This window comes from Primulina huaijiensis, chromosome 15, assembly GCF_012295235.1.
Source record: "Primulina huaijiensis isolate GDHJ02 chromosome 15, ASM1229523v2, whole genome shotgun sequence".
Lineage (NCBI taxonomy): Eukaryota > Viridiplantae > Streptophyta > Magnoliopsida > Lamiales > Gesneriaceae > Primulina > Primulina huaijiensis.
The window spans coordinates 6,463,313-6,480,516 of NC_133320.1; the positions used below are offsets into that span (position 1 = coordinate 6,463,313).

The window sequence follows — 17,204 nt, forward strand, 5'->3', positions numbered from 1 at the left end:
CACCGATTGATTATAAATAATCATATTTTTAGAAAGCTCTCGGCCTATGCTACATTTTGGTACCAATGTTAAACTATTTCTCGAAACTTTCCGATGAAACCGCTGTTACTTTGATAGGAGATATCTCCGTCGTAAGCAGGTGAAATTTCAAACCGATCCCGTATTTGGAAATCCCACGATGAGAGCTATCTTTCCATACCAATTTTGTTAAAGTTTATATGCAACTGGAAAATCGGCAGTCACTAGTTTATGAAATTGATGCGAGGAGTGATAATGCTCGTCGGTAGATTTTCCAAACGTTTCTTTTGTGCTGCTGCGTTTTCTAACCCACGCCCATGGCTTTTCGTGGGATTGGGTAACACTGGAGATAAATATATGGGCACTAGACACAACGTCGGCTTTGAACTAATCGATGCATTTGCTAAATCACAAGGGATTTCAATGGATGCCGTTCATTGCAAAGCCATCTTTGGGAAAGGTTCTGTCTAGTGCTCATTTTTTCCGTTGTTTCTTACAATTGTATTTTTTCTCTTTTGTGTACGTGTGTTTTTGGCTCAGTGTAGTTTTTGGATGTTTCCTTCAGGTTTTGTTCACGGGGTTCCGGTTTTTTTGGCGAAGCCTCAGACTTACATGAATTTAAGCGGCGAATCTGTAAGCAGTTAACAGAGAACTTTTTTCGAGAATATGCGAGTGTGGACATTAAACTGTGACGTTAATTTCAGTTCTTGGTTGATTCATGACATTTGTTGCTGTGTTACTTGCTATACCAAACAAAAAACTAATTTTTTTTTTTTTTTTGTGCTTTGACTGGTGTAATTTTTAGTTCTGACTTCTGCAATTGTTTCAGAATTTGTAGAGATGAATCCGTGTAATAAAGGTTTTTCTTAGATGCATGTAAAATGTGTCAAATAACAGATGAATGCTTTTGTATCTGGAATGTGTTTAGTTATGGTGGTTTGGGTTGCATAAGTACTGACATGTGAAAAAAATGTTAGAAATTGTATGTTATGCCCTGCATTTTTTGTGATTCTACCTGGAAGTGTAGGATTTACTTTATGTATAAAATTTCATGAATTTTTATTTGAGATAAGTGATCGCCTCTGCTCTCATTGGATTTCTCTTGGGATCCTATCATTCAGAAAATCCCCATTCCATGTGGCAGATGACTAGGATACTCATATTTAAGTTTTGGTGTGCCTGATAACCTCTGATTCATTTTTAAGTTAGTGATGAATGATAGGACATGTGTCGTCCTACTTACAAAATGATTTAGAGAAATGTATTGTTTAAAATTGAAAGCAAGTGTATGTATGTTGCCAACCATTAATGAACCAGTATCCTTCTGATCACGACCAATCTTTTTTTACCCTATGAACAATAAAACTTATCCAAGCGCCCAAGCAGGTGTGGTTGGATAGTTGCGTTTGGTGGTTCTCCAAAATTTCCCCTTTTATTTATCAACAACTTAGATGCATGTACATTATAATTTCTGAACAAGTTCATGATTTGTTTTGATAAAACATGTACATGTTTTCCACAGGTTTTTTTAGTAATGTGAATTGGATGTTTAAATACGATGTCTGACAGATTTGATCCTATAATATGCTTTTTGTATCAGTAGTACAGTTCATACATATGATGTACGTTCCCCGCCCTCACCCTCTGAACTCCATTAACAACCTCTTTATTTTTTTTGCAGAGCGGTCCTATGGCGGCTTATTATAAGCTTCCTCTCAATCGAGTTTTAGTGGTATCATTTTACTGACAATCTGAAGTTTCATACTTGTTGATTGGATTACTAATTAGGGTCTTAATCTGACGCTTCATGTTTTGTTGCTTTAGTTTCATGATGACATGGGTTTACCTTGTGGGGTACTCCGTCTTCACCCCAAGGGAAATCATGGAAGTCACAATGGGTACGAAAAAGAGCTTTCAATTTTTTTAAATTTCTAAGATAATGTAGATGGCATTACTGATCAAGGGGCTTGGTCTTTCACTTTGATGGGTTTGTGCTGTTTTTTTTAATTAATTTGATGTGATGAATTATATGGAGTTGATTTTATTTCAAGTTATATATTTGTATAAAGGATATTAGTTTTATTCTAATGATGTTCAAATACTCTAAACACAGCTTAAAATCAAACCATACTTGAGCTTCATGATCTAAACTGAGACTAGCTATTTCAATCATGGTATATGCTTGCTATTCTAATTACGAAGTGTATGCTAGCTATTCTAATTACAGAGTATATGCTATCTCCTTGTAGAATTTGTGCATGATTAATATAAATTCCAAATTGTGATTGATATGTGTATCAGTTTTTTATATTTTTGAAATTAATTTCTATTAAAGCATTAAAAAAATTAGAAGAAAACTTGAAAAGATTAACATTCAGGTTGAATTTGAGACGCCCATAATTTCCCCTCCTTCATAATATCCATGTTATGTCCACCTAAAGTCTGAATAAATACAACAGTCATGCAGCAATATCTTAGTTATATGACATTTTCCTTGCCACCTTTGTCGATTTGATTTTTTCTGATGTGTATTTCTCTCTGCTGGACGAACTAAATTAGCCTAAATTTTCTGAAATTTGTAGGCTGAAAAGTGTGATCGATCATTTTCGTGGGAATAAAGAATTTCCTCGGCTAAGAATTGGTTAGTTTGTGTCCCTACTTCAGATTTTTGAGGTCAGCCATCAGTTTCACCGCAACTGACAAGATCATGTAAAAAATATTTAGGCATTGGGAGGCCTCCTGGTCAGATGGATCCAAAAGCGTTCCTTCTTCAGAAATTCAACGCCAAAGCTCGTGAAAGGGTATATCACTCGGGCCGCTTCGTCTTGTTTTCAACAATTTCTTGCACCAAAATCTGTTATCTATGTGGCCTTAATTTTGAGAAAATGCAGAGACGGAGCCTTTGGTGAATTTTTACGAATTTGCAGTTGATGAACAATGGGTCTTTATAAATTCCTCAATCTCAAGTTTCCCATTTATAGGTTAAGATTACTATGTGAGTTGGTTTGACGCATAATCATATGCAAAATTTGTCTGACTGGTCTGACAGATGGAATCTTTTGTTCATGGAGTAGTAGCATATGGCTGTTCAAAATTACTTCAAATGAATGGAATCCTTGAGTAATATCTTGTTGATTATCGTTTAATTAATAAGTTAGACCACATATTGTTACGTGTTTACTTTAAAAATTTCATCTTCCAGATTCATTCTTAGTGCTTGTATGTTTTTCCAGAAAATCCTAAAACTCGTCACTTAACATTAATATAAAGCATAGCTTTACTAATATGCTCCATTTGGGCCTGGCAGATTGATGTTGCATTAGAAGAGGGTGTTGATGTGCTGAAAGAAGTCTTGTCAAAAGGCTTGACAGAGAGTGCTAGATGTTTCAATAGGGAGCAGAAGTATAAACATCTAAGACTGCAGACTATGCCAGTATGACTCTATCCAGGTACTCTGAACATAACAATTTTTCAGTTGTACCGAAGCATCCACAGATGTTTGTGATTTAGTTTCCTTTCAACGACCTTTCTGAATAGAATGACTTGTTATGGCTTGATATCTCACTTCATGAGGTAGATTCTACATTGGATCAGGTTTGGCTAGACAAAAAAATATCACAATTTGATAGATATTTGTTAATTGCCGTGTTCCCACTTACACCCTGTAAACAAGGTGACCAGAAACTTTTGTGCGGAAAAAATACTCTCATTTCTGAATGATTACCTGTTGTACCATGTACATCTATACAAAAAAAAAGGCTGATCCAAAATAAAGAGTCCGTCAACTTCAATATGTTTGGTGCGATCATGTTGAACCGGGTTATTCACAATATTGATTGTGAATTTGTTATCACAAAATAGTTTCATTGGACCGTCCGAATCTAGTTTCTATTCTTCGAGTACCAATTTCATTTGCAGAATCTCATAAACTCCATTGGCCAATGGCCACAACTCTTAATTCAGCCTCAACATTACTTCAGGCTACGACGTTCTGTTTTTTGCTCCTCTAGGTGACAAGATTTCTCAAAGTAATTTACAATATCATGTAGCGAATCTTTTATCTGATATTGACCTCGCCCAATCTGCATGTGTAAAGACTTATTCCTATAAACTAAGATAAAATGTTCTTCATATGATGAGTGCATTAATTGACTTACTACACTAACAACAAAGGCAATATCCAGGCACATATGCGAGGAATAAATACGTTTCCTTATAAGTCACTGGTATCATCCTTTGTCGACCGGAATCCCTTTTGAATCTCCACTCAATTTCAGATTTAGGTCCATAGGAATATCACTCGGTGGACAACCACTCATTTATGTTTCTTCAAGAAGATATAGTATACTTCTTTGATGATACATATATATTTTTCCTCGACCTAACAACTCCATTCCCAAGAAATATCCAGATCTTTTACCTCAAATTTTGACACAACACACCCTTTTAATCTTGCTATCTCAATAGCATCACTCCCTCTAAGAATAATATTATTAATATCATCCACATACACAATCAATATAGTTATCTTACCATCATAGTTATTTAGAGCGCAAGGTGCACTAAAGTGATAGGATATCCTGGAGCCTGGGGCGTAAGACAAGGCGCACATTTTATCGAAGTAAAACGAATTTTTAAATTCAATATATATAAAGTGATTTATACTATAATATTACGTAAATTAAATATTTTTCAGAAAGATAGCAAACAACATAAATAAAAAAAATCATTAATAGATAATATAGCGTAAATCATAATCAGGAAAAAAATTTAATCATATAAGATCTATGTTGCATGGATACGGGTACGAGTATCGTATCGAATACGATACGGATACGGCGACACGTCAAATTTTGAAAATATAAGACACAATACGGCTAGGATACGACAATCATTAAAATATATATANAAGATGTAATATTTTGAGCAGAAATAGAATGAAAGAAACAGATAAATTTATAGAGATAGATGTAAAAATTATAGAGATAGATACAATATTTTGAGCAGAAATAGAATGAAAGAGACTGACAAATGTATTTAGGGATTTAAAAGCCCAACCTAATTTATTTTAAATTATTTTTCTTTTAGACCTTAGAAATTTTAATTTTTTTAATTAACCCCTAAAACTTTTAAATATTTGCAATTTTGCCCAAACGTATCCGAAAAACGTATCCACGCTGTATCCATGGCGTGTCCTCGCCGTGTCCAAAACGTATCCCACTGGTCAACCCTAAACAAAGTCAACGATACGGATTTTGAAGTATCCGACACGTGTATCCGCGTGTCGTATCCGTATCCGTGACTTATCGGTATCCGATACTTAAAAAAAAAAAATTTAAGGTATCCGTGCTACATAGTATAAGATTCATTTGTAAGCCATAAATTTATAGTATATTAAGAAAAAAACTTCAAAAATATCTAAATAAAAAATTCCTCTTCATCCTCCTCAAATATATCATCTTCTTCCAAAACAATGATGAGTTATGAGTGTAAAATAAATTAGATCATTGAATGACAAGGACTTACATTGTGATGGAAAACATACCAAAATCACAATTTCAATATATGAAAGCAAATATAATATATGTAATTCATTAATTAATTTTAATATCAATTTCAATTTAATCTGTCAAACTAAACACACTATTATTTATCAAATTTCATTTTCTAATCCAAAAACCATTTTGACTACTAACTTATTTTAGTTTTCTTATCTAAAAGCCCATTTTCACGTCTCGTGACATACTTATTATTTTCAATTCAATTCACCCCTTACAAAAAGTCAGTGTTACTATATCATATTCTAACAAGATATTTTATATTTTAAAATTTATAGATACTCCAAATATTATTAAATTATCAATCACCTGAGCAAAAAATTGTATAATTTGACTCTTGATGTGAATGATGCTTTTTAAGAACAACAAAACTAAAGATACATTTATTTTTCCAATATATTTTTAAAAAGTTAATTTTCTTGTATCGTAAATAAAAAAAAGAAAACTCATTTCTCAAAAAACTATTTCAGAACTTAGGAAATAAAACCAATCATACCTTTAGTGTATGTGCTCTATTTGAAAGTTCACCTCAACTTTACTTGAGGTTAATTATAAGTTTTCCGCCTTTTAATTTAACTGAATTAGCATTCACTTTGGCCAGTGGTTGATCGCTGAACCGAAATTGGCATAACTTAAAGTCAAATTACAGGTTTCTGCTTTTTCATTACAAGCTATTTTATTCAGGGATAACTTTTGTGATAATCAGGCTGAATTTGGGACCTTCCTGAATGGTTTTTCTTGGTTTTATTCTTTCTTCTTTTGTTGTTGTACCTGAATCCCAACTGTATGACATAAATTATGCGAGAGAAAAATAAATCGACCAAGTTTGTATTTAAAATAAATTCATGGCATACGACTGTAATTAATTTTTCTCTTGTTGGAATAAATTTCAATGTTAGACCTGTATCAGGCCTCTTGTATATAAGTTAACTTGATTTAAGTTTGGCATTTGATTCTGCCTAATCTGCAAATATTGGCTTGCTTTAGGCTTCTTCGGAAAAAAAAGTCAGGTCCGGCTGTTCAACAATTATGCATGAATGTTGGCTTTTATAGTGATGCTAATGCGATTGCTTCAAATATATGTAAGCTGTACATCGGCGAAATGGTTAAATTGGCTAAATAGGATGTTTGAGTAAGTGCTTGGGGCACATTGTTGGTGCTAACTTCTGAAGTCATATACCATTATAATCACTCTGAAATAACCTGTCTGGATTTCTTGTTCTTTTTCCTGGCATTTTAGTCCCTGGACCATCGTTTTGTATTCTTTTGGGAATCGTTGCTTTGTAATTATAAAATGATTATGACATTGCAGCTAGTTATTATTCTCTCTTTGGATGATACGACTATTGCTTGGATTGTAATATTTTCCACTTGGGTATCCATTTTAAAACGTCGATCCACTCAATATGTCAGTCTCCACTACTTTGTATGACAAAGACCAAAAGTACAACCTTTTTGCTCTGGTTAAGTACAATGGGAGATGACCACTCCTTTGGACTGGGATACTTAGATGCTTATCTTGCTTCTCTGCACCGTCCGAAGTGCAGTCCTGATGATTATTCCAGCGGTCAAGATATATGGTATGAGAGATAATTTGGATTCTGATTATGTTATTTCGATTGGTCTTTTATATTTTTTCCACAAGTAGAAAATTTTGAGTTTCATATTTTTTTTTCAACTTGTCTTAAATATATCTTGGAGATGTACAATAGAGATGACATACTTCTGGGGTTGTCCAGATATCAAGAATACTATACTAGCGTGAACAAGAGATATACCTGTAAGATCATTTCTCTATGTATCTTGCTCGATTCTTGATCTTGTAATAATGCTCCACACTAAGATAATACCCAATATTCCATTATTTTTTTTTTTTTTTATCATAGTTCATATTTTCAGTATAATCTGTACTATTTGGCTCTTCTTGGAATTAGTCGACTGTTGCAACAACAGCCTATAGTTATGGGGACGTAATCTATTGTTTGTAACTTTTTTACTCATGGGATTAAAGCTTGAACTAAATTCAAGTGTTGTATATTTGAACGGTGAAATTATATTTTTCTCTAAGAACTTGTGCATGAGGTTTTAATTTATTATCTCTCTTTGTTTTTTTCCTTCTAGGAAACTTGTCTATCTCGTGTATGGTCCAATGTTGCTAGTTTTCGATGTTCCAAGGGCCTGACAATGTTATCAACAAAGCCTTTCTTAATTTAGGGTCAAAAACATATCTGGTTTTTGCAAAATAGAAATAAAAATAAAAATAAATAAATAAATAAAGAAACTTTGTACATGGTTAGAAAATACGTGTAATTTACTCTCTAAATTTCTATTTTATAATATATGTATTTTTTAAGTCTTTACTCCAAGTAATTTCTTTTCTAGCTATTGACCAGTTCAGATAATTCATTAATGATAATTATTTGCATCAACGAAATTAGTAAAATTTAGGAAAACTTACACGTTCATCAGATTCAAAATTTTACTCTGAGTTTTAAAAAATTTGTGTCCAACTTCAGGAGGATGTCAACATTGCTGCGATTCGATTTAAATTCGAACGCAGGACATGGGATATGTGGGAAGGTTTCGAATGATGACTTGTTTGATGAACAACAATTTTTATAAAGACATAATTTTGGAGCCAAAACAAATCAAAATGATTTATAAAATTAAAATTTTGAATTTGCTTACACATAGTTTTCTCTTAATGTATCACATTTTCGGTTGTAAATCTCTTCACATACTTTAATCCCAACATACTATTGATTCTAACGCTTTAATCAATTTCACGCGGATTAATGTAATGTTTAAAAAATGATTATGAACTTTTCTTTTGCAAAATTTTCCAAATTCGTAAAGGAAAAGTCTATAATCGTTTTTTTAATTAAGTATTTGTAAACACTACCTTAGTCATACATATGATAAATACCATCATTCACGTTTCTTTAGTAAACAATACTATGTTTCGAATGAATGGTAAAGTTTAGTTTGAGATTGATATGTTTGCTTCACAAATATCAATCGAACTTAAATTCAAGCAGCTTCGGAGACTAAATTTGTATCTAGAAAAAAAGGGCTTTTACTGTCAAAATTGGTCTAACCGGTTCACCCATTTTTATTTTATTTTTAAATTTTATATTTTCTTTTTAAAAAATTTATCTTTTATATTTAAATTTTTATTTTTTGGTTATATATATGATTATTTGGATTTTTGAACTTTATTAAAATTATTATTTTAGTAATAATAGATTTTATATTGATTTAATTTTTTTTTAAATATAGACTAAATTATATTTGATTATATGTAAGTTTTTTATATTTTAAACTTGGATAAATTTTTTTTTATAATTTTTATATACATTTAAGATTTTTTTAAAATTTAAAATATATTATTTACTGTGGGGACCCGGACGCTAATCATGTTCTTAATCGTAATTGGGACTAATTAATCAATTATAATAAACAGGGTCTAACTTTTTTTTTTATTAAATATAATATCAAATGCGGAACGTAATGGAATCACTCTACTATACATATCAGTATAAAAGAAAAGTAAAAGTCTTGTACTATATACAATCATTTACAAACTAAGGTTCAACTACTAAATATCAAGTGTTCAACCCTATCTCAGATCAAGTCCGTAGTCTCCACTCTAATCACGATCTCTCTCTTCATCTCCTCGACCCTGAACCTGTCACACCTGTTGTCATGCACACATACAAACACGACAACAGCCGGATAACTCCGGTGAGAATAAATCCCAGTATAAATCAACGAAACATGCAATCATATAATTAATATAAAGCATGAAGCAGATATCAGATATATATCAAAATCTGAAACATAATTAATATCAAACTATCAATCATACTCGTGACTCCACGACTCAGACTAGACTCAATCCTAGTCTAGGGATCCCGGTTTCCAGACGTTGGTATTCCTATATCGACCAACAGTAATAGAAGAAACTCCGATTCTATCCACGTCGATATAACCAAACATCCAGTGTCTTGACCTATCCGTCACAGACTGTGGCACTATCGCCAATACACTATCTTGTGACATCGTGCAATGTGCCCGTGGCGATCCCGCCACTATCAGGTACTTCTGTCACAAGATCACTCATCTCATATTCGTCTAACACATGCTCTCTATACATCAATAGAACAAGCATATCAAATCAAATCAATGCAAATAATAACAAATAGTATGTGATTTAGGGAAACACAAGTATATCCTACTTGTGTCGATCTCCCAATACCACATTGACTTATACCTTTCGTTTGTAGTCTCGGTCGGAAGAAACGGAAGTTCTGAACTCAAGATTGCCTCTGTAAATCTGAAAGGACATATCGAGAATAATAATATCAACCGTCCATTCTCAATTCAATACTGAATCTGATCAATCTGAATTCAATTCAAAATCAACGGCATAACGGTACAATCTCAATATCCTCGTCAACTCAGATAGCAAGAGATATCAATTACAATTCATAACCAATATCCAATATAATCCATAATCCAACCATAATCCAAATTTGTCCAATACCACTCAATATAATCTGAAAAATCATAACAAATCTGTAATCAATCTGTTTCTTAATCTGACTTCGATTCTATGATATCTAACATGTCAAGAACATCATATATGAATTTTATTCAATTCTGACAATAGCATAATTTCAACACATATCAAAACGTAACAAAACTTACGTCCAGTTGTAGCCCACGTCGATAGGAACATAGTACCGAAGTCGGATTCAAAATCTAACGGACGGATCAAAATATAAAGGCGTAAGGATTTTCTATAACTTTTCTCCCTTCCTCTCTCGATTTCCTCTTGCTGCCAGCGGAAGAATGAAACCATTTCTATATATATTCAATTTGCATGCCAACGAAACGTGGCTCATTTTTCTTGTTTCTCAGGCGGCGCTCGGGATGTCATAAGTTACCGCTCGGGCGCGGAACGTTCTGTCCGAGTTCTCACTTGTTATCCACTGGCGCTCGGGCGGTCAAAAACTACCGCTCGGGCGCCAAACGTTCTGTCAAAAGGCAAAGCTGGTGGTGCACTGGCGCTCGGGCGGTCCTTTTCTACCGCTCGGGCGCCACAGGTTCTGTCCAACTTCTTGGCTTGTCTTGCACCGACGCCCGGCTACCCCCCTCGAGCTCCTACAACCTCAATTTTTTTAATTAATCAATGTCTGACTACAGTACTAAAATCTCGGGCATTACATTTACGATATTATATTATTATTTATAAAATATAAAGGTTTTTCAGTTCGACTATCTGTTCAATCGGTCCGCAGATTGAACCATTTTCAAGATAAATTGGTTCGATCATCGGTCCGATTATGAAAAAATTGGCTCTAAGGGGTGATGTTCAAAAAAATACTCGAGCTACACAGTCGGGCTTTAATTTGTTTGAACATTTCATACAAAAAAATCTAATGGAGGAAAGTTGCACTATAAAACAGAAATCGCATTTCATTGTGAGTGTATGTGTTAGCGTATATATCACCATCTGCCATTAATCACACTACTTTGATTGCTGCCGAACTCTTTCGCAGACTCGTTCTCTCCGCTCAGTCAATTATTCCGAATATGTTCATTTGAGGTACATTCTCCATGAATTCTTCTGGTTTCATACTTATTTTTGTGTATGTGTTATGCTTAGATTCGTGCATTCTGGCGCACACGGGCCACACGATTAGGGTTTTAAAATTTTCATTGGGCTATCTGTGATGATAAACCACATTTCATTTATCTAGAGAAACTAAATGACTTCGTATTCTAATCTTTCATTCATCAAAATCTTCCTTAGAGAACACTGTGATTTTACTAAATGATGTCATTTGATTGTATAACGTTTAACGGCAAAAAATAACTTGCTCTGATAACACTTGTTATGATCGAAAATATATTTAGAAGTGGGTGAATAAATTTATCTCAACAATGTTACAAATATTTCGGTTGGGTTATCAACATTGAAATGAAATTCTTGTCATCCAGGTTCTTAATAAGTTAACAGTAAGGATTGTGCGGAAATAGACAGACTGAAACTCTTTTGAACAAAATTACTTATCAAAACTAAGTTGTATTATCAAATGAGAGGTAAAAAAAATAAAGTGAAAAGTAAACTGACCAGAGTTTGTTACTGTATTTTCGGATACTTCAATACTTCTATGTTACCTCTTCTTCACGGAAGGATTGTACTAAAAGACTTTAGTAATTACAAGCCATTTGATTGAATAACGTTCAACGGCCAGAAATAACTTGTTCTAATACCACTTGTTAGGATCGGAAATATATTTAGAGGGGAGTGAATAAATTTATCTCAATAATGTTACAATATTTCGATTTAGTTAGCAACATTGAAATGAAATTCTTGTCAGCTAAGTTTTTAGTAAGTCAACAGTAAGGACTGTGCGGAAATAGACAGAATGAAACTCTTTTAACAAAATGACTTATCAAATTCAAAACCCAGTTGTGTTATCAAATCAGAGGTAAAGAAGATAATGTGAAAAGAAACTGGCACGAATTTGTTTCTGGATATTTGGAGACTTCAATACTCCTACGTCGTCCTTTCTTCCTCATGTAAAGATTGCACTAAAAGACTTAGCCGACTGTTTCTTCCTCAATTCTTTTGTGTTCTTTATGCTTCAAACTTGTGTCATATAATTTATGGTTGTTTTGCAATAATGATTTATTTTTTGACTTTAGATTTATACAATATTAAATATTGTATTTGGAGGATTACATTACCTAAGCTTATTCCTTGGTTACTTTGAAGATCAAACAATTAAAGCTGTGTTTGGTTACAAATTCGGAAGTAATCATGTCGTGTTTTGGAAGAATCTTATTGGTTTTATCATTCAATTTGATGATAGGTTGTTTTTTCAAACATGGTTACTTTTCAATTGTTTTGAATGAAGTATTCTAACTGCATACGGTAAAAAAAGACATAAAATTATTTGGGAATACATAGGGAATTTTATGGTATTGAAGGGGAATTACTGAAGCAAATGGTTGATGGATTGGAATCAGACCAGACGGTTCCTACGTAGACTTGTCAAAACGGGCTGGAGGAGCGGGCCAGCCTGCCACCCGCCACAACCCGCCATTAGGTGGGACGGGCCAACCCGCCATTTTGGCGGACCTCTAAATGGCCAACCCAGCCCAACCCACCTTGGGCCGTGGGTTACGCTGGCCGACTCGCTTATTTTTTTTTAAAAAAAATGCTATCAACTGCTCTCACACATTCTTCAAATTTTCTCATCCTACCCTCTGAGCCTTTCGCATACTTGACAGATTCTCTAATTTTATTCAAAGCTACACTAGCTATTTTGAGACTTTCTTGGACAATGAGATTCAATATATGAGTACGAACATGAAAAAATTCACCATCACACAACAAGCTATCATGCAACGAGAGTCGTTCTTTCAATTGCATATTATCATTACTTGATACATTATCCAATGTCAATGAAAAAACTTTTTCTCAATCCGCCATTCCTTCAAAAATCTAAACAATTTTGATGCCAATTAGACTCCTGAGTGTGGAAGAGGCATATCATGTCAAGAAGCTAATAGAAATCTCAACATGCTCATTAATTAATTAAAAAAATTCACTTTCGAGAGCAATTTGCCAAGAAAAACCAATGGAGTCCGAAGTTTCAAAAAGGAGTATCCGCAAGAAAATAGAAGCGCGTCTTCAAAAAAATAGAAGGGCAGAGATTTTACCATATATATTCACATCTTGGCCTATTGGGAAGCGACGATTGAACATCTAAGATGTGTATGGCTGCAGCGACCACCTTCAACCGGCAAGGAAAGCCACTCAAATTTTGAATAACAAAGAGAATAAGAGATGAGGATTGACGAGAAAAAATAAGTAAGAAATAAGATATGAGAGATGGTCAGATGAAGGCGCAGGTAAGAGACTTATTCAATTTCAATATCTTAAAACCTAAAAATGTAAAACTCTATCCTAATTTGGCGGGCCCGTCTCGGCCCGCAACCCAAACGGATGAGCCCGTTTGGCTCGTCTCCAAACGAGCTGCTATTTTATCAACCTAACCCGCTCAATTTTTATGACGGGGACGGGCCCAATTTGACAAGTCTATTCCTACGTGCAAATGAATATGGTATTATGTCATATAATTGATTCTAAGAAGATGGCGTTGTTTGTTCGTAAAAAGTCGATCATTCCGAAATGAATAATTAAAATTATGTTCTATTTTTTTATGTGGTGTTCTAGACTTAAGCATTGAAAAAACATTATTGATTTTGCGGCAAAAAATGACGTACTATTTTCATGTCTTCATGCTTGCTAGAGATATATAATTGTTCCATTATCCGTCATCCTCACACATTTTTATTCAAGGTTCAATTCTTTATTTATCATCATCTAGATCAGATTTAATTTTTATTTTATAGATATATAAGATAATATTACTAGAATTTATATCTTATTAATTTTATAAAATATCATAAATAAAACAAAAGATATAAAAATATAAATTTATTCCATATATACAACAATTAGTATTCATGTAATACATTATACGCACACAATGTATATGCTTCGGCCACTAATATTATATCTATCTATTAATATTACCGTAAAAGTGTGAGTTTTCATTGTTTGTTTACTAAACTTTCCTCGTGCCTTATGTTCATCTTTTGGTATGTCTAATGTTTGTCTTTTTGTATCATTGTGGTTATTTTGTCATTTGTCTATTTAACTTTGATTTTTGTTATTTCTTTGTTTTGATTGGACGGTTTAATCCCAGAGTTATTTCTTGAGATTCAATATTGGTATCTCCTCTCCAATTGGCAACATTCGCTAATTCGAAACTTAATTTGAAAGCTATATTTCGACTCGGACGTTTTCGAGATGCTGCTAATAATCAACAAATGGTAAGTGGTTTTCCTTGTATGGATCATATTTCAATGAAAATTTGATGAGTCGATCCATTTACACATTTTGTTTTTACCGTTATAGTACTTTTGTAATTTTGTCATTTGTCGGGTATTTAACTTTGAATTTCTTCTTTCTTTGTCTTTGGTTGGATGATTTAATTATATAATTACATCTCGATTCTCGATGTTCAATCTTTTTATTATATATGTTGCTTTAAAGACTTGAAAGTTTTTCGACCTCGTTTTTGTTAAAAAACCATATTTAATAATGTATAAGTTCAATTTACAACTTTAACTTAAATAATTTTTTGTAGGCAGTGATCATTATTTTTATTCTTATATGAAATTGTTGAGCTTTTTTGAGTTAATATACTCTGATTTCACAAAACAATCACAATGGACGAAATCATATTAGTGTTAATCTAATGAGTATTGTTTCGATTCATCTATTTATAATTAATGTGTTTTCTTCAATTTTTATTCATCTGCTTTTTATTTTTTGGGTACATAAATTTTTATTTAAATAATTATAGATTTAACTTTTTTCGTACAAAAATTGAATCAAGAAGTTGTATTCATATGCATTAGATTTTGTCTTATTTCTCATAAACAATAAATTTATCCCTAATATATATGTCTTCTTGTTATTTTAATTTTTGTATTTTTGTTAAAATATGTTCAGGAATTCAAACTCTAATATTGTCCTTTATATTCAAGTTAATTGACATATAATGTCTTTTAAATTAAAACATATCTAAATAATTATTTATCACAAAATTTCCAAATTCCTTACTTCTCTGATTATAATGATTTATATTGCTTCATTTCACAACATTTTTAATTAACACAATAAATTAGCAGTAAATTTTTCTGAAATCATTTTTTTAATTTCATTAGGGTATTTTGATATTTTATCGAAAAAACTTGTTTAGTTTTTTGCGCAACTACAATGCATGTTCATCATATTATTATTTTTATCACATATATATTCGATCATATTTTTTTCATTTTATAATAATTTCATATTATGATTCATGTAATTTGAATTAGTTTTTTGTCAATTAATACAGATTCATCAACGCGATATTGTATTGTTTCTTCATTTTTTTTCGATCAATTAAACTTTATATAACATGTGTTCAAATTATTTCCCCGAAATTGGATATGTGAAATTGTCTAACTTATTTTTAATTATCACTGTATTAAGTTGATATTATTTAAAAAAATTATATATGACTCTTATGATTTCTCTATGTTTTAACTTTTTTTAAAAGATTGCAAATCAGAGTTTTTATTTTTTTCATTCAAATATAAATGTATATAAAATGATTATCATTTATTATCAATAACAAATTTTTCGTTGTAGTGGAATATTGAGTTGTCAATTGATATATTTTTTAATATCATTGATTCAAAGACAATGTTGAGAAATGTGATGTATTTCAAAAAATTAAAAAAAATTTATTTCTTGATTCTTAACTCTCTTCTTTCCTTTTTTTTTTCCTACTCATTTCGTTTTGAAACATGATTGTAAATCAAAGTTCATACTCATGAATAATTGAACTATGACATCGAAGTGAATGTCATTTCTTAAAAATAAAAACTATAAAAGTTAAAAAATTAATCTATATTTTAGATTTTCTATATAGATATATGTTCATCTTTCTCACCATTTATTATTTGTATTCAGACGTGATAATATGCATTTCTATCCTCTAGTTTTAAATAATTGATTCGTTTGTTTCGCTTATGAGTATTTATTTGGACTGAAATTTTTCAATGATTGTAAATTGTTTGTATGTGTACAAATTTAAGTATGCGTTTAGTTTATTTGCAGGAAAAATATATGTCTAAATATAATGAGAACCTTAGAGAACCAAACAAGAAACCTCATAAGTTTAATTTCAAATTAGAAAAATTAGTAACTAAGAACAATGATATGTTGTCAATAGTGGTGAAAGATATAGAGAAATCAAGTGAGACTTCAAAAACACAAGAAGAAATACAATAGAGTAAGACTCGAAGTGTGAACAAATCAAATAAACAAAATAAAAATGTGATAAGAGAAAAATAACTCAAGTATCAAAGTGATTAATCGAAAAATAGATTGTCAATGATATTGAATAATTCAAAAATAAAAAATATTAAAAAAATTAAATCATAGTTATTTGAAAATGATAGATAAAATGTGAAATAATATTTGTTATTGAATAATTCGTGAAAAAATTATGTGTTTATATTTATTTACAAATTTACGACAAATATTAATAATATAAGTTCGTTACTCACGTATAACACTCATGCGTAACTACTAATAATAGTAAAGAGACGAAATAAATATTTATATGAAAAAAATAAGAGGACCCAAATACCGGGACAATAAAAAATATACGACTCATTTTAAATTTAATTAAATAAAAGGGATTTTGACTTTTTTAAATCAAAAAAAGGGAGTTGACTGCTGTTAATTAGGTGAGTTCATTTATTAGGTCATTAATTAGTTAGTTAGAATTTATTTTTTAAAAAAATATTTTTTTAATAAAAAAAAAACTGCTTGGGTCGAGGTGAAGAGCTTCACCTCGACCCACCCAAGCTCTTCACAATTGTGAAGAGCTTGGGTCTCCTGCCGAGACCCAAAGACCCAAGCTCTTCACAATTGTGAAGAGCTTGGGTCAAGGCATCTCGACCCAGCCCGACCCAAAAACAAAT

General features: G+C 31.9%; 1 protein-coding gene across 2 annotated transcripts; it reads left to right on the top strand.

The window, feature by feature from the left end:
* Positions 1-218: 218 nt before the first annotated feature.
* On the top strand, positions 219-7,460 carry LOC140960042 (peptidyl-tRNA hydrolase, mitochondrial). 2 transcript variants are annotated; one of them, XM_073418157.1, is made up of 8 exons: positions 219-478; positions 584-651; positions 1,700-1,750; positions 1,843-1,916; positions 2,601-2,659; positions 2,743-2,819; positions 3,326-3,467; positions 6,889-7,460. In XM_073418157.1, exons 1-7 carry the CDS (start codon positions 250-252, stop codon positions 3,455-3,457), a joined length of 690 nt encoding a protein of 229 aa, XP_073274258.1. In that variant the 5' UTR covers positions 219-249; the 3' UTR covers positions 3,458-3,467; positions 6,889-7,460. The 2 variants fall into 2 exon arrangements, with proteins under 2 accessions (XP_073274258.1, XP_073274259.1); XM_073418158.1 differs by having other exon boundaries at positions 6,990-7,458.
* The last annotated feature ends 9,744 nt before the right edge of the window (positions 7,461-17,204 follow it).